At 35.4% G+C, this 22,859-nt stretch overlaps 3 protein-coding genes and 1 pseudogene across 3 annotated transcripts; 3 read left to right on the top strand and 1 right to left on the bottom strand.

The window, feature by feature from the left end:
* The first annotated feature begins 372 nt into the window (after window positions 1–372).
* On the top strand, window positions 373–6,941 carry LD (Homeodomain-like superfamily protein). The gene is made up of 13 exons (XM_048082208.2): window positions 373–726; window positions 812–839; window positions 1,100–1,230; window positions 1,520–1,974; window positions 2,059–2,152; window positions 2,249–2,342; window positions 2,763–2,892; window positions 2,976–3,027; window positions 3,107–3,150; window positions 3,238–3,320; window positions 3,607–4,041; window positions 5,065–5,564; window positions 6,023–6,941. Exons 1-13 carry the CDS (start codon window positions 550–552, stop codon window positions 6,722–6,724), a joined length of 2,925 nt encoding a protein of 974 aa, XP_047938165.1. The 5' UTR covers window positions 373–549; the 3' UTR covers window positions 6,725–6,941.
* Window positions 6,942–7,045: 104 nt separating this feature from the next.
* Window positions 7,046–11,515, top strand: LOC125185649 (Cation efflux family protein). Its single transcript, XM_048082210.2, has 12 exons — window positions 7,046–7,635; window positions 7,722–7,791; window positions 8,552–8,649; window positions 8,771–8,925; window positions 9,126–9,241; window positions 9,766–9,862; window positions 10,003–10,087; window positions 10,198–10,260; window positions 10,364–10,469; window positions 10,601–10,746; window positions 10,858–10,949; window positions 11,028–11,515. Exons 1-12 carry the CDS (start codon window positions 7,297–7,299, stop codon window positions 11,143–11,145), a joined length of 1,485 nt encoding a protein of 494 aa, XP_047938167.1. The 5' UTR covers window positions 7,046–7,296; the 3' UTR covers window positions 11,146–11,515.
* A 194-nt stretch (window positions 11,516–11,709) lies between these two features.
* On the bottom strand, window positions 11,710–13,756 carry LOC125185647 (zinc finger protein GAI-ASSOCIATED FACTOR 1-like). Its single transcript, XM_048082209.2, has 3 exons — window positions 13,411–13,756; window positions 12,922–13,318; window positions 11,710–12,847 (listed from the first exon to the last, which is right to left on the bottom strand). Exons 1-3 carry the CDS (start codon window positions 13,592–13,594, stop codon window positions 11,935–11,937), a joined length of 1,494 nt encoding a protein of 497 aa, XP_047938166.1. The 5' UTR covers window positions 13,595–13,756; the 3' UTR covers window positions 11,710–11,934.
* A 7,417-nt stretch (window positions 13,757–21,173) lies between these two features.
* Window positions 21,174–21,944, top strand: LOC125223858 (nuclear transcription factor Y subunit B-4 pseudogene; annotated as a pseudogene).
* Window positions 21,945–22,859: the final 915 nt, after the last annotated feature.

Raw genomic sequence — 22,859 nt, 5'->3', positions numbered from 1 at the left:
TTTAAGAACAGTGAGATAATCTGATAAAGTATTTCCAATATCATGTCACACGTTTTTTTAAGTCTCCTCTGATAATTTTAGTCATGGGTTATGGGTTAAACATGGCATTTTTGTTGAATTAATATTATTTAAATTTGAAAAATAAATTAAATTTATCTTTCTTTTTAATAATTATACTTCAAGGTACAATTAACTTTATTGAATTATTTAAATTTATTAATTTTATCTAAATATTTTTAATTTACTTCATCAATTTAATTATATGGATTGAAAAGACTAAGATAAAATGGATAAATTAAAAAAATAGGATATACTAATAAATAAAATAGCTGAACGAAGAGTTAAAACTCCACGCCAATTCCTATGCTTTGTAAAACAGATCTCCGCTGTAATAATAAACAAGGGTCGCCCAAATTCGAATTGGAACCCTAATCATTTACCCAATTCCAATTTCTTCTCTATTTCCTGTAACCCTACCCAATCGGAAACAATCACCCTTCATTTCAGCAGTTGCTAGCTCAGAATGGTTGGGTGAATTGGGATTAGGCTATGGAGTCATCGAAAGATACTCAACTGATGGAAGTCGCAGCGTCTCCTGCGCCGACTTCGTACCAGGCCTTGTTGGATGAGCAGAAGGATCTTTTCCAGAATCAGATCGAGAAGCTGCAACAGATTGTTGCCACCCAATGCAAACTCACCGGTGTCAATCCCCTTTCTCAGGAGATGGTACTGTTTGTTTAATATTCTACTCAGTTTATTGCATTTTTTAGCTGGTTAGTTGATTGTTTTAATTTTTGGAATTACAATGCAGGCTGCTAGTGCCTTGTCCATTAAAATTGGTGAGTCTTTTATTTCTTTGTTACTTTCTGTATCGGTAATTGGAATTAATTTCCTCTGTGATTATGCCCATTGCGAATTCTTGTTTGTTTTGGGCTTCTGCTTGCTTTTTGATTATTGGTATAATTTGAATTTATGTATGTATTTTGTTTGAGGGTTAAAGGCGTGGTGTTCCAGTTGTGATGTCAATATTTATCTGAATGTATTTGTGGATTGTAGAATTCACCCTTTGTTATATTTATCTGTAATTTTGTTTTTGCAGGAAAGAGACCTAGGGATTTGCTGAATCCCAAGGCTGTAAAGTACATGCAACTCGTGTTCTCTTTGAAGGATGCGATTAGTAAGAGGGAAACTCGGGAGATAAGTTCCCAGTTTGGAGTTACTGCGACTCAGGTTTTAATCTTCATTCCTTTTCATTTCCAGTGGTTGGTAAAAAGAAGCGGGTGCCTTAGACAACAGTTGTTTCTTCTTGTCTCGGTTAATGATTATGAGATGCTACCATGCTTTGTCATTGATGAAAGGACTCATGTATATTGTTGATAAGATACCATTGAAAGAAATTTTGCTCTCTATACATTTATTGGTTTACTATTCATTATGAAATTTACGGAGACAAATAGCTGCTGGTGATGCTATAAACCTGGATCTAACTCAATGATGTTCAAATATTTATCATTTGTAGGTTCGGGATTTCTTTGCTGGGCAACGAACTAGAGTGAGAAAGTTTGTCAGATTGGCTAGAGAGAAAGCTAATACATCTGCCTATGGTTTGATGCATGATGTGATTGCTACCACTGCGAATTTGGTTATTCCTGCTGAACCCATTCCTTTAGCTACAGTTGCTGAACCCATTCCTTTAGCTACAGTTGCTGAACCCATTCCTTTAGCTACAGTTGCTGAACCCATTCCTTTAGCTACAGTTGCTGAACCTATTCCTTTAGCCACTGTTGTTCCAACAAGTATCGATGAAGGGCCTTCTAGTTCAAAGAGGCATGAGGATTTACCTGGCCTGGTTGATTCAGAGAAGCATTTTATTGATAATATATTTGGCTTAATGAGGAAAGAAGAATCATTCTCTGGTCAGGTTAAATTGATACGCTGGATTTTGCGTATAACAAATCCGTCAGTACTGAATTGGTAGCTTCCCTTTCTATTCGTGTTTATGATTGACATAATCAATTGTTTCCCTCCCTTCATTTTATGATGCTTGTGTGTTTGCAGGTTCTTGGCTGAAGGTGGATTGATGATATTGGCAACATGGTTAAGTGAAGCAGCTACAGAAGAACAGACAAGTGTTTTGCTTGTTATCCTCAAGGTACTGGAATATGTACATATTTTACTCAATGCTTGTATTTCACTTTATAATGGAGTTCATATAGCTAATAGCTGTAGGCTAATTCTTCATTTTCAGTTGTTTGATTATTTGCCTGTAAGCAAGGCTCTCCCTGGGCATATGTCTGCTATATTGCAGAGTGTTAATAAGCTACGGTTTTACAGAGCAGCAGGTGTGTTCTGTTCTTTCAGTGACTGCTTCATTTTTTTTTTGTTCATCCATCAATGTGGTTAATGCTTTCAGTGAATAATCCGTGCTTTCTGAAGGAATATGCTGAAATTTATTATTTGGTTTTTAGTTTACTAGCAAATATATTTTCAGAGACTCAAATATCAATTTGGATTGAAATTTAGACTATGGATCTTGAGGCTGTTCCTTGCAAACAACTAAACATAATCCGATTACCTCTCATTTTACCAATTTTTTTTAATCTCATTATCTGATTATCATGTTATTGACAAATAAGTATTTTACATGCTATAAATGAAATCAATATAACATGACATAGTTGTGTTCATGGTTCTTGCTATTCATGAACTTTATTGCTTGAAATCCTCTTGCTAGTTTGCTCATTTTCTGATTTGAAAATCAGACATCTCAAACAGGGCTCGGTCTATGTTATCGAAATGGAGCAAGAGGCTGGGAAAGAACCTATCGTCAAAGAAAAACGATGGACTGAAATCAGCAAGTGATTTACAGGATGAGATGTTGTTGAAGCAGAGGCAAGCACATTCTTTTATCCCATGTGAAAACTACTCTTTCGACTTTTCACTTTAATTGAGTGTTATTGTCTTTTAATTTTCAGCATTAGTGAAGTTATGGGTAATGAGTCATGGGACTTGAAAAGGGAAAATCCCGTAAGTCTTTTTTAACTTTATCAACTTATATATTCACAGCATGTCCAACTAAGTGCTAATGTATATTGTAAAACTTCAGGAAGATGGTTTGAGTTTCATGTGTGAGAATACTGATTCCCATAGGTATCCCACTTTACCATTTTTTCCTCATCAACATTAACAAGGGTTCTGTTTTAGTATTGCATTCTAAACCTTGATTTTCTTGTGTAGGAAGCTGGACACTGCTCAGCCTCTAAAAATGCTTACAGCATCAGCAGATGACTCCAATAAAAGGAGAGGTGTTTTCCCGCCCCGTATCCTTCATTGTGTTCATTTAATCATAAATGCTACATGTTTTTTGTTTGGAACAGATTATGGGCTGTTAGATAAGATCATGAGAAATAGATTTGTTGTGATGGATTGCAGATTTGCTCTAGTTTTCTGTCAAAGTTGATAGTTGCTTTATAGATTTTGTATTTTATGCCAATAATCTGAGTGATAATAAATATATGAGAGGTCAAAAGAGCTCCAATGCACGTTCAAGATACCATTCTTTCCTCTTCATGTTTTCTACACATTGTTTTCCTTAACAGTCGATAGAAACACGAGAGCGTCGTAAAGTCCAGTTGGTAGAGCATCCAGGTCAAAGGGTGGCTGTAAGGAGTCCCCAGGTCACAAGATCAATTGGTGTTACTCAGAGCCGCCCACTCTCGGCCGATGATATCCAAAAAGCAAAGATGCGTGCTCATTTTATGCAGAATAAATATGGAAAGACAATTACACCTGATGAAAAAATTAAGTCAGAAAGTGAGAAACGAAAGTCTGAAAGTGAGAATAAGTTGACTACAGCTAGTCCAAATGCCAGTGTAGTGACATTAGTTTCCAAAGCTAATGTTCAGATAGAACTTGAGGAGCAGACAACTGTTGACGATTCTTTATCTAAACTTTCTAATCCATGTGAAACTTCTTTGAAATTGGAGGAGCCTCAATGGAAAAAGTGCAAGAGAATTCAGATCCAATGGAAGATGCCTCCAGGTACATTTGCTGGGTTCCTGTTCCTTATTGATCTTTAATGTTACTTTGTAATGCAGTTTACAACAGATTACAAGATAAGCTAATTCCTCCCTTCAAATGAACAAATAATTACACAAATAATTAACTAAGTGTATACTGCATGCTTATTACTATTGTTTTGTAAACTTAATTCCAAGAAAAATTAAAACCTGAGGAGATTATTTTGGGATTCCAAACATCAGGGCGTTTAATCTGATCATTCCTAAATATGATGCTTGTGTGGCTCTGCTGTTTTCTAAGCTTTGCAGAAATCAGTCGTACAAACAATACAGATATTGGCATTTAATTTCATGTTTTCTTATTGTTATCTGATATCATCATCTTTCTATCATAATTTTCATCAGGACTATACTCTACAGGTAACATTAAGGACTAAATGGCATACATATTATCTTAATTTAATTTCTGACCATTCCGGAGCGAATCATACAATGATCAGCTGTCTTCATTATACCGAATGATTCTCTCTTCCAAGTTGTGGAAGCTCAATAAAGTGCAAGTGGTCTAATTTTTTTAAGATTGATTAATGAGATGATACATCAGACACCAATATGTAACAAAATGCAAATTAACGTCTCCACAAAGTATAATCTTCTTGCTCTAAATTCAAATGTAACAAATAGATTTTTAAGAGCTTGCGACTTAAGTTCATCTTCTGAAATCTGAAAACTGCATTTAGTAGTGGTACGTGAGTGAGAGATGGCAGTATCAAACATCTGTTTGGATTTTGCTGTTACCTTAAGATGTTTCTCACAAATATCCCATTAATTACTCGGGAGTTTGTAATGAGAATACAAGACTAGTTTCTTGTTTGTATTCTTTTCTAAGCCTTCAAGTGTAACTCTTCTAATCAAACATTCATAGTTGCTGAATTTGATTTTGTAGATCTTAATCAAACATTCATAGTTCTAGGTGATATTTCTAGTTAGGCTACCGATTTTGTTGTTCTTTATTTATTCCAGAAACTTTGTTTGTTTCGTGCAGAATTGAAAATCGACGAGACATGGAGTGTTGGCGAAGGTGCTAATAGCAAAGAAGTTGAAGTCCAAAATAACAGAAATAGACGCGAGAGAGAAGTATTTTATAGGATAATACAGGAAATTCCATCCAACCCTAGAGAACCTTGGGACCGTGAAATGGACTGTGATGATTCATTAACCCCTGAAATCCCTATCGAGCAACTGCCCGATGTTGAACCCCTAGAATCACCAGCCAATCCTCCACACAATAGCAGCAAAATTGTTGCTCCAGCATCGTCTGAGAGTATAAACGAGCCTGATTTTGAGCTACTAGCAGAATTATTGAAAAACCCAGAATTGGTTTTTGCCTTGACTTCTGGGCAAGCTGGTAATCTATCTAGTGAAGAGACCGTCAAACTGCTTGATAGAATCAAAGCCAACGGGGTGAATTCGTTGGGTAATTTAGGCAACAATACGGTTGAAGTTTCCCTGCCATCTCCAACACCTTCAAGCGACCCTGTTCCGGTGCGTAATCTTAGCAAATTCTGTACTCAACTTGGAAATTTTTCCAGTTTTTGCGTAGTAATGTTCAGTGTCCGTTTCTGTTCCCTCTTAACAAAATTTGCATGGTTTATAATTCTTTGGGGTCTGGTTAGTTGAATGAGAATTGGGAAGAGAAGTACTCAAATGTCTCGCAAAATTCAACTATTACACTCAGGAATCCAATGAAATCATTTTTTACAAACAAAAGATCAGGCAAACTCATTTCTGGAAAGGGCAAATATAAAAAAATAAATTAATAAATAACTAAAAAGGCATGTTCGTTATTGAAAAATTGGGAAGGATGGGAAATATCAGTTTTCGTTGACGTCCAGATACCCATCCTGCAACTGTTGTATAATACTTTGCTTAAATATTTTACTCCACTTTTTTGATGATTCTGCTGAATACCTTGTTGATGGAAAATTTTATTCTTGATGCAGAATGGAGCGAAGCCCGATTTCTCAAGAAATCCATTTTCTCGGCAGCAGCAGCAGGGCTTGGCCAATGGGAACACATACGGGGTTTCTCAAGCCCGGCAGCAAGGTATGGTTTCAGCGATTCCGGCCACCACGGTTTTGACTCCTCAGCGTTCAGCATCACTCCAACAGTATTCCCACAAGGTGGCGCCTCAGCTTGCCTCAGTTCAATTGCCTGAACAGTGGCAGCCACACACTAATCCACAAATGCACCACCTAAATAGTCATAATTCATCAAACGCACAACATTATACCTCAGAAATGGCTATCCCGAATCGGGGTCCATCCTCGGCTATCTGGGGCGAAGCCTCAGGCCTGTCTCGGTCGGCCACGCCACCAAATACTTTGAGAGCAAGACAGGGTTTTGAGTCGAATTATCAGTATCAAAGTAATCCTAGTGCGAATTACCACCATGGCTATTCGGGAGGGCCTCCATCGTCATCCTCAGGTACCTGGGGTGGTAGAAGTAGGCGTGAATACGAGTCATGGAGCCCGGACAACAGCCCCTCCAGGCGCCACGAGTATGTACCAGGCCAACGCCATAATGAGCCGAGCTTGAGCTCGAGGAATGGGTACAGGCATGGAAAGACGACACAGCAAGATTTCGTTCAGCATTCCGGCTATCAAGATGCTGGAAGTAAAAGGTGGCAAGACCGGAGAAGATAGCAGCGATCGGATTGGTTTCTAAGTGAGAGACGCAGGACGGGGTGAAGTGCAATCTGTACGGATGTAGAATTAGAGCAATTTTGTTGCTGAAATATTTAGGCGTGTGGTGGGGATGATAAATGGACATTATTGCGATTGAATTTCTCAATTCTTTCTAACAAAATGGTTTATTGTGAATGAAGGGATGCTTCTATCAAGCTCCAGAAATTATCCGATTTTTCGCTGTCTTGTATGCGTTCAATTAATAACGTATATATGTTCAAAAACAAACTGTTTGAACTTTTGGATGTTTGATTAAGATATACAATTACAATTAGTAGACATCTTAATTCGCATGTACAATTAGGAGATGGATTGGGATTTGCCGTAGGTGATTATCTCCGAAAATACATTATTACTACTTCAAAAAAAAAAATTCAATAGACAAAATCAAGATAAAAGACGGTGTTTAGAAATTTAATTTATTGAATGAGTTAGTTAAGAAAAAGAAAAAGAAAAAGAAAAGGAAATAAGATTCGTCGAGTCGTGCATAGAGAGAGCATGAGCTTCAATTTGTGTTGACATTAGAGGAAATGGGGTTTCGATTGTGGAAAGTTCTCCACCATCCTGCTACGAAATCAATCAAATCGCAGCTTTGCAACTCGGAGATTTTGAGAAGCTCTTGCGTTGGTGAATTTCACGATCGGCCATCCTTTTATTCCGAAAATCGAAATATCAAGATCTTCCGGCGATGGCATGGCGGCCACTCGCACCACGATCACGGCGATTCTCATTCTGGAAAAGAGGGCGAGAGGATATTTCGGCTAGGCCTCGCCGCGGACGTCGGATTAGCACTCGGAAAAGCCTTCACGGGCTATGTGTCCGGCAGCACCGCCATTATTGCTGATGCAGCTCATTCGGTTTCTGATGTGGTATGATTTGGGCGTTTTTTTGTTTCTTTATGCAGTGACATCTTTTCTTTACTTAATAATTTTAGCTGTGTGGTGTGATGGTTTAGGTATTGAGTGGGGTGGCATTGTTTTCATTTAGAGCTGGAAGGGCGCCCAAGGATAAAGAACATCCATATGGTCACATTTGATCTGTATTTAAGCAGTCTCTGTTCATTCAATTTGCTTCTAAATTCATGCTTTCCACCTTCTTTTGTAGTAGCTTTTACTATCTGTATCACCATAATTTCATATGGAGACGCTTTTGTGACATTCCTCTTTGCTGAAGTTTTACTGATTCAGCTAAGGCATTCAGTGTTAAATAGATAATGTGGACAGTTCAGTATTGTTAGACATTGAGTGTTAAATAGGTGTAATGTGAGATGCCATCTGACTTGAGAATGATGTAATGTTTCATTAGTTTGGATGTTTTCATCTTTGATTGTTCAGGCCTCATCCATCAGGAACGATGAAACAGAAATTTATAAATGAGAGCTGTACCTAGTTGCCTTAGTCGCTGATTTGTCTGTTTTACAAAGGAAATAGTTCGTATGCCCTTTCTCTGTCAAAAACATAGAATCTAAAACTCGTTGGCCCTTTTTCTACCCTTGAAAATTTTGATCAAACTATTTTACTAGGCGATAGCTAAATGTGAATGTTTGTATAAAGCTGTATTTGAAGGTTGTTGGATTAGTGAATTACTGAATTTTGCTGTGTTCAGCTACGCTTTATATTGTCTATTTGTCTCCATCTTGCGCACAATGCAATTGAATATTGGACGGATCGTCATGTCCACATTGTATTATGACTTATGAGATATTCTTAAACACTCTTGATAGATTTCATTTTGAAATATTCTACTCACCACATTTGACAATTAATTGTAATTGCCATTGTTCAGGGCATGGAAAGTTTGAGACATTAGGAGCCCTTGGAATTTCAAGTGTGCTCTTGCTAACTGCTGGAGGCATTGCTTGGCATGCTATAGATGTTCTGGCGGTACATTTCTATATTTTTTCTGATGAAAGTCACTGTGTGTGCTGCATCTGACTTATTTAAAGCTGAAGATCTGCAGTTTACAATGTTAAACATCCCAATTCCATTTTTTTTATTTGTGTAGAGTGTCTGGTCGGCTGCTCCCGAGGTGGTTAACCACTCCTTGGCTCATAACCATGCCCATGGTCACCTGCTCGGTGGACATCACCACGGAATGGACATGGAGCACCCGATTCTGGCCTTAAATATGACTGTAGTCTCCATAGGTGTAAAAGAAGGGTATAAAGCCATTTATCTCTTTATTATCTATAAGATCCGTTGCCTTTATTTACGTTGACTGGATAGTATCTTTTGAGGGTGTTTTCTTTATGTTCTGTTTCGTAGTTGATATTTCTGTTGTCGATTTGATTCTACAGATATCGATCTACCTCTAATTGTTGTATTGGCTAATATGCACCTTTTTTTTTTACTTTGGAAAGGCTATATTGGGTTACTAAGAAAGCAGGCGAGAAGAGTGGCAGTGGACTCATGAAAGCTAATGCTTGGCATCATCGTGCAGATGCTATCTCATCAGTAGTTGCCCTCATTGGGGTTGGTAAATATTTTACTTCATATTTATTTACTTTTTTATTCGGTCATTTAAATTTAACAGTGTTTTGCCCTAATTCACTTTCAAAGGGCTTGATTGTTTCGAGCCTGCATACTATTTTTGGTGGAAAGAATATTTTGCAATCTATCTGGCTTAAATGTGCATGAATATCATAATAATTACCAGTTTGTTTTGCAGTCAAATTGAAATATCTGTCCATTGTCTTTAAGAGTAAAAGAATGAATTCCAAAGTATGCATATGAGGAATTTAGGAAATTTTTAGCCAGTTATATGTTCTTAATATTTAAGTCTGGGATATTAGATTTTCTCTGATGACCTAAACCTGAGCTACATAGGTCCAAGATCATCTGTTTCTTTTACTTTTAAGGCTTGGTTTGCATAACGCTTGTTAAAAATTGCTCTTGAATTTATCAATAACTCAATATATACTTTTGGTTGCATGCAACATCCTTTGTTTGATTTGTCATTAACAATTTTTTGTGATATTTATTTCTGACTTGCAATATTAGGTGGATCTATCCTTGGGGTGAGGTTTCTTGATCCTCTTGCTGGACTTCTCGTTTCTGGGATGATTTTTAAAGCAGGACTTGAAAGCGGTTACCAAAGGTAGAGTGTCAAGCGTCAATATATATCTGCTTCCTTTACATTTTCTGCATTGAGAAATCGATGCTTTAGTTTGAGAAAAAGAATGATCATTTTAGATGCTGAGAGTTTTGACATGACCTTGTTCTGTGTGGATGATTCAGTATTTTGGAATTGGTGGATGCTGCTATTCCATCACAACAGCTTGAACCTTATAAACGAACAATACTTGGGGTTGAGGGAGTCAAGGTAGGAAATTTTCAAATTCCTGCAGAACTAATTCCTTTTTATAAACATTCATTTCAGGCTTGTTCCTTTATTTTAGCTTTTTAACTGCTATGCATGGTTTCAAACTTTAGGGCTATAATCACCTCAGAGGAAGGCGAGCTGGATCAAATCTGTACCTTGATGTGGATGTTGAGGTTTGTTCTATCGCCTCAGTTTTGAAGCACACTAAATAATATTACAAGTTCCATATTATGGTTACATGTTTAGAGAGCCGGTATGAGTAAATACTTGGTGTAGGTTGACCCTTTTTCTAGCGTTAGTGCTGCACATGATGTTGGTGAAAATGTTCGCAGTCATCTTCAGAAATCCCACCCAGAAGTTGCAGAAGTCTTTATACATATAGGTAAATAAGTTGCTCATCAAAATAGGAAGATTCTGTTGGCCTTTTATATTAGAGTTGTGCTATGTGAAAGTTAAGGATTCAAATTGACTATATTCTTGATTTGATCAAGAGTTTTTTGAATTTTCCTGTAGAGCCAGGAACTTCACATATTACGGAGAGTGGTATTAACCACCAAAGAAGCTGTAAAAGCTCAAATCATCATTGCAACACCGCTTCACTAGAGCCAACAGACGTGGTGGACACTGTTTCGGCGATTATATCATCCACCTCCTCTGAGGTATGAGTTTTCTGTTTCTAATCATCCACTCGCTCATCTCCCTTTGTGTTTTGTTTATACAACATCATATGGTACTACAAGTGAGGTAGAGGTATTGGAAATTTGTTTCAGAAAATGAGTATCGAACGCATCACACGCCATTCGTTGCAAGGCCAGATCCTTCTCCAAATCGAGGTTTCCATGCCACCGGACACATCAATCAGGTAATGCCACAACAATCTTGAAAAGATCTTGTTCCTAGCTCTCTGGCATTCTACTCATACTGGGGGGTGCCAAACTAGGGAGGCCATGGAGGTTGCAAAAGAGGCTGAGAAGAAGATCTTGGAGGCTGTGACAAGCATCGCACACGTCTCCATTCAGCTGCAACTTGGCCGCCCAATGCCCGACATCCAACAATGAACTAAGGCATTGCGCAGCACGTTCGTGGTGATTTTCAACTAGTAAGAAAGATTGAGGCTCTCTGCTAAATAATGCTAATCTGTGCTTCTTTTGCATTTATAAAAAGAAATAACAGTATTGGGCAGTTAAAGGAAGGCCATTGTAACAATCGTCTCCCCAATACCTTTTGCAGGCCAGCTTTTTAGCCTAAGTAGAAACAATTACTGCAATTTCCACTTATTTTCGCCCTCTGTAAAATTTTTTTGATTTAGCATGCTTCAACTACCAACGTTGAATAATTCGAGTATATGAGCCATCGGTAATACTTGATAAAATATCATCCTTGATCCACAATTTTTAATTGAGGAGCAACAACGAAGTTTATGAGCTATCAACTTTCTTCCTTATTTTTCTTTTCTTTGTTCTGTTCTTCTCTCTATTGTTTTTCCCTTCAAATTTTCACATGAATAATAAGGTTATTATAGATGTTAAAAAGTCTAAATAACATAATAGGAGTATAAAAAATTACCATCACTATAAGAAATCTATATCATTTGTAAAAAGAAATCCCAGTAAAAACGGATTTGTTATAAAAAAAAGTGAGTAAAACTTATGAACTAGACTTCGTAAAATAGCATAAAATACATCTAATATACAGTAGATCTCACTACTGTATTGATTTTAAGTTGGGATCTCTCTTTTTTTACTATAACAAAAAACAATATCCATGTAGATTGGAGCCAGCATGAGTAAAAGTTTAAGTTGAATCAACAATATCTCAAATTCTTGAATATGAATTAGCTACTTATTTCAGAATGTGTTGTAGAGTGGCTTTTCCATATCAGATTCTTCATGCTGCTGCTGCTGATGCTGATGATGATGGAAATTATTATTGTTATTATTCTGCATCACTTGCATTCTCTGCTGATTCATCTCCAAATTCTGCCCTCTTGATCCTCCCACCCCCAAGAAATCCACCGTCGTCATGTCGTCTCCGCCGCCCATTCTCCCATCACCACTCCCTTCCACCATGTTTTTCAAGAATCCGGGCGCCGGAATATTCTGATCCATCAGCATCCCTCCGTACATAACCATATCGCCCCCTCCCTCGAAGAGCTCTGGCGGGCCCTTGTGCATCATCTGGGTCGAGAACCCGCTGCTGAATGGCTCGTTATGGAAGCTCTCGTACCCATGCACAGCCGGGCCGGGCCGGTTCGACACGTGGTCTGGGCCTGCCATGGTGCTGACGAAGTTCTTCTGCATCATAGGGGAGTTGGTAGCCGTTGCTCCCATTTGGGCCGCCTTTTGCAGCAAGGCGGTGGCCGACATTTGGGCCGATCCAAAGATTTGGCCCAAATGCTTGCTGCTGTCTTGGTGGTAGCTGTAGCCTGCTTGGTTGGAGTTTGAGCTGAGCTGGAGCCCCGATGACGACGAGGGCATGCTTCGCGGGCTGCCGAATAGGTTGCCGGAAGCCGAGGAGAACATGGTAGCGCCGGCGGGCATGTTCATGGGCTTGAAGGGGATTGGGAGGAGATCTTGGGGGAGTGATTTTAATGGGTTGTTGAATCCCATTGATGTGTTTGTGTTGGAGGTTATGGGCATGGTGGACATTAGATCAGGAAGTTGGGCCGATAAATTTGGGCCCAACAAGCCTTGATTCACCTTGCTGTTTTCCTCAGCCAGTGCATCACAAAAAGCTCTATGAGTGATGAAGCTATCTCTCCTGCACACATCATCAAGGAGGCTTATGATGATAAATGATGACTGAAGAAAGAAGAAAGAAGAAGAAGAAAATACCTTGAGAAAATAGTTCCACAATCGCACTTATACTCGCGAGTGCCACAAGTCTTGTGATGGGCCTTCCAATCGGACTGAACAGCGTATTTCTTGGAGCATTTGTCACATTTCCATTTCTTCTCGCCATGCTTGCGGCTGTAGTGCTTCTTGATGCCGGTGAGGTCGCCGAGGGCGCGGGCGGGGTTGTGGTGGACGCAGGTGGGCTCGGGGCAGATGTAGACCCGTTTCTTGACCTCGGTGGTGGTTCTCTGCCTCAGCTTCCACGGCAGATTGTGGCCTCTTCTGTGCAGCTGCAGGTTCTGGTCTCGTTGAAACCCTTTGTTGCAGATTTCACACACGAACCGGTTCGTCGCCATCAGCGTCGTTGGGGACAGCGCCACCACTTCCGCCGTTGGATCTTAATTCGTTCCAATTATAATTTATAAACAACTTTAACTGTATTGTTGAAATATTCATAAGTATATATACATATGTATCGAGTATACATACCTGGAGTTCCTGGAAGATTTCTCTTCTTCTTAGCTGAAGGCTGGGGCTGTTTCTGCGGCGGCTGAGAGGCGGAGGAGCCATTGCTGTTGGTGGAGGTGGCAGCGGGGTTGGAGTGCTTCTCTGGCTGCTGTTGGACTTCTCCAGAAGAGAAGCTCCCTTCATCACCACCTGTGATGTTTGACATATTTGTTTTATGGAGAAATTAGATAAATTTATGAATTATTTGGTGGAGTGAAATCTTGAGTTTGTTTGTTTGTTTGTATATTTGGAGGAGATGGGAATGAGTTTAGGTGGAGGAGGACAAAGGGGCAGCTGGGGTGGAGGAGCTAGGGAGATGTTGTTGCCAACAATGTGAATTACTAATTTCATCTCCTTTGGCTTATTTGCTTTATATATATATATAAGAGACAGTTGACACACAAATTCCTCCTAAATATGCTTCATGCTAATTTGCAAGTTAAAGGAATATTGTGTATATATGATGAAGTGGCATAAAAAGTTAAGTGCTTGTCACTGTTTCTGTTCATGTAATTGTGAGTTGTTGCATACAAAACTCAATTCACATAATACAGGATACATTAATTTTATCATGAAAAATGAGAATTAATTGCCTTATACGTAAAATTTATATAGGTCTCTTTATTTATACAAAAATTGACATTTGCACTCTTATTTCTTTAAATTATTAAATACATATATATTGGTCGTAGCGTTGTGCATTTAATTTAGTTTACAAATAATGAGTTATTGCACTTAGGTTATTTCATTATACTTGTTTTGATATTTTTTAGTTGCTTTGATTTGATATTAAATATTGCTCTTTTGCAGATATCTAGCTTTATCTTCAATACGAGTATTATATATATTCATCCATGCATGCATGTATATTATAGATTAAAATTTAAAAATGTATATAATGTCCAACAGAGAGCATCTGCATAATATTCCCAAATCCCAATTAGTATAATAATTTTTGTAGCCAATTACCGGCCGAAATATGTGCCGTTGAAGCTACTACTGTTTTTATTTGGTTTCGGGAATTGATAAAGTCATAAAACCAAATTCATGAGTTGCTATTGTTTAAATAATGATATTTTTTTTTCTATAATCAAGATTAAATATTAGGAACAGGAATATATTAATCTCACAACATTTAACTAACAAAATATTTCACCGATTTAAAAAAAAAACATTTTATATTCGTGTCACTGTAATATTCTAAAAGCCGTATGGAAAAGTTAATGATTTATGACCTACAAAGGAAGATGCTAAATTAAATTAAAGTCAATTCAATCCATTTATAACTATGTGCTTTATAATATATAGTAGTACTCTAACTCAAGCAAATTCAATCAAACAAAAGTCTGGATTTGCATATGTATTTCCACTTAACCCTATTAGATTACAAACAAGCAGTCCGGCTACTTAAAAATAAAAAACAACAACAAGACAGGAAGTAGAATTTCAAGCATATTTAACAATTCTTGATTCCTAATCAAAAACAAAAATTCTACGTGGGATTCATCGATGGAATTCGATACAATTAATGAACATCATTGGCAGCACACAAATATAATGACACCCATAATCCAACAAAAATAATTAAAATAAGCAGGATTACTGGACAATTTATGTAAAAAATACGCGCTTATTGTGTAAGACCAACAAAATAAGTCAGATTAGAGCTCTATATTCCTCTAACTATTCCCATTGTATAACTTTAACCGATGAATACGACGTGGGGATTTTCGATTAATTTACTTTCCTTGATTTAGACATTAATTTGATCAGAAATATTTATTAATAAATGAGTGAAAGAGCCATTTAGATTCCGTTGCAGATTTGCATAGTGAAGGAACTTGGTCAATTATACATTTAATTATTTATACATCAGTGAGTAATTATTTGGAAGATATAAAATTTTTAAAAAAGGCTCCACATACTAAGAAACAAAAAAGGAGACAGATCAGCCCTATTATTTATATTCAATTGATAGCAACTCTTTGAGCCCACCTTGAAAAAGTAGTCTACATATTTTTGTTTTCATTTCTACTTAATTTACATATTTCAACTTATACATTAATATATGAGAGTGAGAACATCCATTCATCATACCCACATATTATATTAACTATAACCATTTAATCAAAACTCATCATTTCACTAATTAAACACTCCTATAAATAATAAGGATAGGATATATCATATAAGTATAACATCCTTGAATTTTTATTAAATATATTTTCTTTATGAAACAAACTAATAAGTAATACTCCATATACTACTATAATAGATTATATAAAAGTAATACAATAAAATAAAGTTTCCAAGTTGCGTATGAGGGGTATATGGTATGCTACTTTCCTTCACATAATCTTAAGACTTTTTGACTTGTAAATAGATGGTTGCGAAAAGGTTGTAATATTTTTTTAATTAAATTCGACATATATAAAAGCAACTAATTAGCTTGAATCATTGCTCAATATATTGTCTCCTTCACTCAAATTTCGTGATCTTAAATTTTACATGGGTCGCTTCATCGGATTGTACATTATAGTCGATTAAGTTCCCTCCAAAACCAAGGTTTTAATAATCGGATTGAAATCAATCGCTCGCATGTATGATATTTTATGTACATTTTTTTTTTTGTCAACTTCTTCATTAGTTAGTAACTTTAATTCTTGAGAAATGGTTGTGTATTAAACTCACATGCAACAAAATAATTACAAAGAAAAATGATAATTGCGATATTGGGCTGAAACATGGAACATAAATGTGAAAGCCCTAATTTGAAGTATACATTTCGTAAGTGGTCGGAAAGCCCAAATTTAAAATCCCATGTTTGAAGAATACCTTTCTAAGTTGTTTCATATGCCCTTAAACAGTTAAACACGTTAATTGTGTTTCTAAATTTACTATCGACACTTTAAAAAATATCCTTATTGTCGATATCCCAACTAAAAAATAAAATAAAAGATTAAGTAAATTTATCCTTAATTTAAGGACTTTTTTTTTGCATTCTAAATTGTTGTTATTTTTAAAACTTTTCAACACAGATAATTGCATTTCGATTTTTGTATCATTAAAAGATACTAAGCTTTTTAGTGCAAAGAATACATTTCGAAGTTGTCAGAGAAGCATTCCAATTAGTTAGATGAGGAGTGATTCACTAGTCATTTTCTATGTTGGACAACCTACATTTAAATATCTCAACAAGCCCATTTCCAACAATTGTTCGGATTGAGCATGCATAAGTATTTTATTTTTATTTTTATTTATGCTCTCTATCTAACTATATTAATTGAACTTATTGTAATATTTCAATTTTTTTTAAAAAAATTCTATTTTTGTTAAACTAATTGTAATTTTTTTAACATTAATTATTTTTTATGTTGATTTATTCTATTTATATTTAACCAATCGCGCGTAGTGCTTATTGATTTTTTTACGTTCACGTACACCGTTTTACATCATGTTGGTTAGCTTTCTTTAATCATTCACTTACCAAACCACAATAATTTCACTAATTTCAAATCTCAAAATGCGACCATCACACCTAATTAATGTATTATAATATTTCTCCACATTCTCTATTGCGAACACCTTATTTCCAACCCCAAAATAGCAATTCATTTTCTATTTTGGTGGAATATTCCATCATCATGTCGTTGTTAAATTCAATAAAAGAAAATCTGTGAAGTCATATGGTTGGATTAAATATACAAAATGTTGTAGATTGGATGGCTAAAAGTCAACCTCAAAAAATAAGAGTCTTTGGTGTTCGAATATAAAAGGATGCATATTCTATTTTAGGATCATTTCAAAAATATTCTCGACCTCTATTAATTTTTTTTGAAAAGGCATTAACAAAATACAATTAGCCACTTGATTTATTTTATTTGGTTCAAATATAACATGGGATCAGACTCCTAATACCTAGAAAATATTGTGGAATGCGAATATTGGATGTGAGGAATGTGCGAATGAAATTTGATATTACGAATTAATTATCTATTGTCTAAACTTCAACTTGAGTACTATATGATCCATTATCAATATATATATCAGCTTATATATTAGCACCAAAAACTTTTCACTTTTAAATAAGTAAATTAATGAAGTAAAAATTGAACCAGATCCCTACTTTAGTTTGTGGTCCTAAAATGCTTTTCCTACTTGATAAGACCAAAAGTCACATAATATTTGTTTATTTCAAGCTGATTTTTGAACCACATTCCCTGTCCCATGCAATAGTGAATTCACTGTACGGCTGGAACATTATTATTGGTTAAACCCCAATAATAAATTACTAAGTAATATAGTGGAAATAGTAATGAATGTTATAATGGGCATATTGGATATATTCCGAATTATGAATATTAATAATTATTTAGGATTCCAATAAAGAGTGAATCGGTATATATATTGACCACTTTACCTTACAAACACTATTCACTTAAGTTCACAGCCATTGGCAATTGAAGCTGACACATTTTTATTCTTCATTTAGGTTTTGCTCTCTTATGTTATCTTTTTTTTTTTTAATCTCTAAGAAATTCCATATTACTCCTACTATTATTCTTGGTGTAAGTTGTACTATATCATATGTAAACAGAAAAATAATATTCCTAAGGACATATTAACGATGCTATATATAATATATAATGTATTCAAATGATACGTATATTGATACTATCATTTTTAATTAATTATTTAAAATCCTAAGCATGAAAACACGTGGATGATTGTTCAAAGATATATTTATGTATGACGAAAAATTCTAATGAATTAACAAACGGAAATGGAGATTTTGTTATCTCGATTTTTTCTGATTCGGTGTATATATGAGTTTTCCGAATGGCCAAAAATTAACAATATGAATGGTAAACTTAGATACATATATGATCAGAAAGAATTGTTACCCAGTAATGAGATAGGTAATTAGTTCCAATATTAGTACTTCAAAACCAATCCTATTTTGGATTTTTTGAAAAAAGAAATACTTCTTACACATCTCTAGGTTTACACTAAACTCAAATCCAATTTTTTTTCAAATTTTGTGAGTAAAAAAGACATAATATAGAGAATATTCTTTTAAGTTTGAGTTTAGTGTGAATGGTTAGAGTAAAATCATATTTGATGTGACATTTACACTAAAATGGGTTTGAGTTTAGTGTAAATTGTTGGAGATAATCTAATAGTACCCAAAAACCAATCCCATTTTTTATTTTTGAGAAAAACAAGGTTTACATTAAACTCAAACCCAAAATTTTTTTAAATTAATTTTGTGAGTAAAAAAGGCCTAATGTAGAGAATATCCTTTTAAGTTTGAATTTAGTGTAAATGGTTCGGAGTAAAATCATATTTAATGTGACATTTACATTAAAATGAGTTTGAGTTTAGTGTAAATGATCGGAGATGCTCTAATAGTAATTAACTAACTACCCTTTTACTCTATTAGGGTACATAATTCACAGTAGTATCGTAATTCACACAAATGCCATCAGCATGCCGTCATAATTACAGCTCTAGATTACCTAACATTAAGTAAGTTGAGCTGCAATTGAATCTCATCTATTATCATTTTTCGAACTTCATTTGTCATTAAAATTTGAAAAATACACGACTGACCAAAATTTGATCAAACCTCACAATTTTATAGAGAATTTACCCATTATTTTATCAAAATACCTCGTATTTTATAGGGAATTATCCCTAAGTGCACGGGCTAGGAGAAAAAAATCATACTCCTATCTAGTTAAGTACAGAATTTTCTAAATTTCCGTAAACTATATCTTTATGATTTAACTAATATTGTCAGGATGATAGAGATATTTACACAGATATTCACTTAAATAACAAAATTTGATGATATATAAATAAATATAATTAAATTTGATTGGTGGGTGCTTTTACTCCCCTTAAACATAACCATAAAATTAAACTGATTTTTTAAAATATATGATTACGTTAAATACACGAGGCATAAACATAATTTGGAATGGCTACACTTATTTAATTACTTGCTATTAATTAATTGATTATTTTTTTAAAACAGGGCTTCTAGATATGGAAGGGATTAATGAATTAGGTATTTGTATTGGTACGTAGATTGGGCAAGTCAATTATTGGTGACCACTTTTTCTAATTCTTTTTTATTCATGTACAGCTGATTACTATATGTTTGATGTCACAATCTTGCCAATCTTGATGGTGTTAGGGGTTAACTGTTCAGCGGAAAACTCAGCACTTAAGGAAAATGACATATGGATTTATCTAAATCTAAATTACATTGAACTGATAAAGATATATGATGTCCTTTAAATAGGGAACCATTACTAATGGGACGCTTCAATTATATCCATTTAGATTATAATATTTGATTAATAATTTTTACTATTAATTTGTAATTTATATCGTAAAATAAGTGTGCCAATTTGATTAATAAGTTTTTATTAATTTGTGATTTATATTATAATATAAGAATGTCAAGTTTTTTGTGACAGGTCTTATTGTTAAACGAGGGAAAGAAAAGAATTAAGGAAAAAGAAAATAAGCCTAATTATAATTACTTTAAGCCATGTTTTTCTTGTCGTTCCAGAAACCAAACAATAATATTATGGATTTATGGTAATAGATTCTGCATACTAGATTTCTCGGAATGGATAAATTAAAAGATTTACATATCCATATATAGGTTATCGAGTAGGGTAGGTAATACATACAAATAAATATGAAAGAGAGATATGTACATATATAGTAATATGTGCAGCTAGACCTAATTAAGTAGTACAGGTAATCCAACATGGGTTTGGATTATAATCCTCAAAATTTGGTTCTTTTTAGGTTTTGTTTGGTAGCAACCAATGCACTCTGCGCCAGGCACCTGTGCACCACAGTAATCCATAATTAACTTGCTAATCTAATTATTATAGTACACCAATTTGAGAGCAAACGTAAGAGGGGACCATCTATAAGCTTAGTTACTATAAATGAATAAAGAATTGCACAAGTCCTTTTCTCTTTTCAATAATTAACTAGTACTACTAATATTTAAGGTGTTTAAATTGCTGGAATTTAATTAACTAACAATTTAATTAACACCGAGAAAGGTGACCTAACTCGCTTCAATTTACAATTTCACTAAAAATATTAAGTTGCCTTCAAGTGTGTGTGTGTGTGTGATGATACTTGACATGACAAATTTAAGATATTATATAGATTTTATAACTAGGTTTTGAATTTAAACAAATATTTTTCTTGACACAAAACTAGGACACCAGTCACGAAGTTGCATCCTCTACTTATAACCATCTTACAAAATCCAAATAAAAAATAAAAGAATATTTAATATATAGGCTCTTAAGAGCTCACATATACTATAACTACATGTACAAGAGGAGGGGCTTTAGCCCCTAATGAATTAATTTTTTTAGCTTTTTTCTATAATAAAGTTATTAAATTTATTCATAGTTTACACATATCATTATATAAAAGCCCCTATTAATAATCAAAATTACCTAAAATTTCATTTTTAAGTAGAATTTTGAAAGTTTAGCCACTACCTACGTTTATTTCTGCGTCTGAGATATAGCTCGAACTTCCGACTAAAAAGTTGATCATGGTTATAATTAATCTATTCTCAATACCAACACTTTCCCATCCATCTAATTAAGACTTTATTATAAACTACAGGCATAGACATATCCAAAAATATGGTGTATATATGTCTATATATACAAGGTAAGTGAGGGGGTTTGCAACGTGTCTGTGTGTGAGAGGATCCAAAGGTTTCTCTATATAGAAAGATGGTGGACAGCATAGGCCCTAATCACTCAAACAAGCAAAGAGGCTTTCGATCTAATTATGCAGTTTCCGGTGGCGGAGGAGGAGACGAAGAGGAGGGCGCGGTGAGGGAGCAGGAGCGGCTCCTCCCCATCGCGAATGTCGGGAGGATCATGAAGCAGATCCTCCCGCCCAACGCGAAGATCTCCAAGGAGGCGAAGGAGACCATGCAGGAATGCGTCTCTGAGTTCATCAGCTTCGTCACCGGCGAGGCCTCCGACAAGTGCCACCGCGAGAAGAGGAAGACCGTCAACGGGGACGACATCTGCTGGGCTCTCGGGAGCCTGGGATTCGACGACTACGGGGACTCCCTCAAGAGGTACCTTATTCGGTATAGGGAGGCCGAGGGGGAGAGGCTGGCTAATCAGAACAAGGCGGCTGCGGCCGAGGCCGCCGCCCCCGAGCCGCTGCACTTCAGCTTCGATCTCATGGATAAGAGGAGGATTTAATTAGAAAAGTATGCTTTGATTAAATCTGATTTTTAATTAAGTATCTTGTTGCTGCAAATTACTGTGATTTTTCTTCTTCTTTTTTAAGTATTCTGAACCAGTTGGGGCTGTATGAATACCTAAAACTTTTCTAATTTCATTGCTTACTAATTTGGTGTTTTGAGTTTGTGGAATTGATTTGAAGCTTGTATTTGTATAAAACCAAGATTGGGATTTGCAGTTTGGGAATGTTATGATTAACTTTAATCTTGCAGATAAGAAATTCGAATTAGGGTTAGGTATTTCGATTCAAGTCAAAGCAAGATGATTCAGATTTCAGCTCTTCAAGCTACTCCATTTTACACTTGTTTAACTTTGAAATACATTAATTAGAGCTATCGCCTTTATATTTCAAATTTTCGCGAACCTATCAAAATGACAAAATTTGATTAGATATCGAGATCTATAGTACTACTACATATATAAGGAGTTCACTTAAGTAAAATCTGTGAGGTTTTCTAGGTGAACTTGTTGGAGTCAAATACCCAAAAATTTTGCAATCCAGACGCTGCTGCTGCTGCTTCTCATTCAGTTACCTTTTTTAGCAAATTAAAAAAATATTTTGATGCATCTAGGAAAACGAGTTTATTTCTTAAAATAACTTTTAAAATAGTAGATCAAAGCACTCTAGTCCAAATAAATGTGCACTTGACACGTTGTTGTCCAGTTCGTGTATTCTTGAAAATATTGTTGTACACCCCGAGCATCTAGTATCAAATTTGTAAGATAAAGTACTCGACTTTTGTTGCCCAATTAATTAACTATGTAATAAGAAATATAACTTGTTGTATTCCCAATTAAACAATGGAGAAGCCCTAGATGCCGAAAGGGACCACTTATATATTACTCTCAAAATACTTGTGAATAGCAACTAGCTAGCTAGCTAGCTATGTGTCTCTCACCATAAGATAATAGGAGTATGAAATAGACCCTAATATGCACTAAAAATGGGTGTTACTCATCGACGGATTATTATTCGTTGTTACTAGTCGATGGATTACGACGAAATTGACTTTCGCTAAATCCCTCGATGGGTTATGCCACAAAGTGAATGCAACAAAACTACTGGTAATTTCATCGACTGATTGACCTGTACTTGTTTTCTAACAAACTAAT

The sequence above is a fragment of the Salvia hispanica genome, chromosome 1 (genome assembly GCF_029641045.1).
Source record: "Salvia hispanica isolate PSC_SH4W2 chromosome 1, Shi_PSC_v1, whole genome shotgun sequence".
In the NCBI taxonomy this organism is placed as follows: Eukaryota; Viridiplantae; Streptophyta; class Magnoliopsida; order Lamiales; family Lamiaceae; genus Salvia; species Salvia hispanica.
The sequence above is the reverse complement of the archived record's forward strand: the minus strand, read 5'-3'. Positions and strand labels throughout refer to the sequence as shown.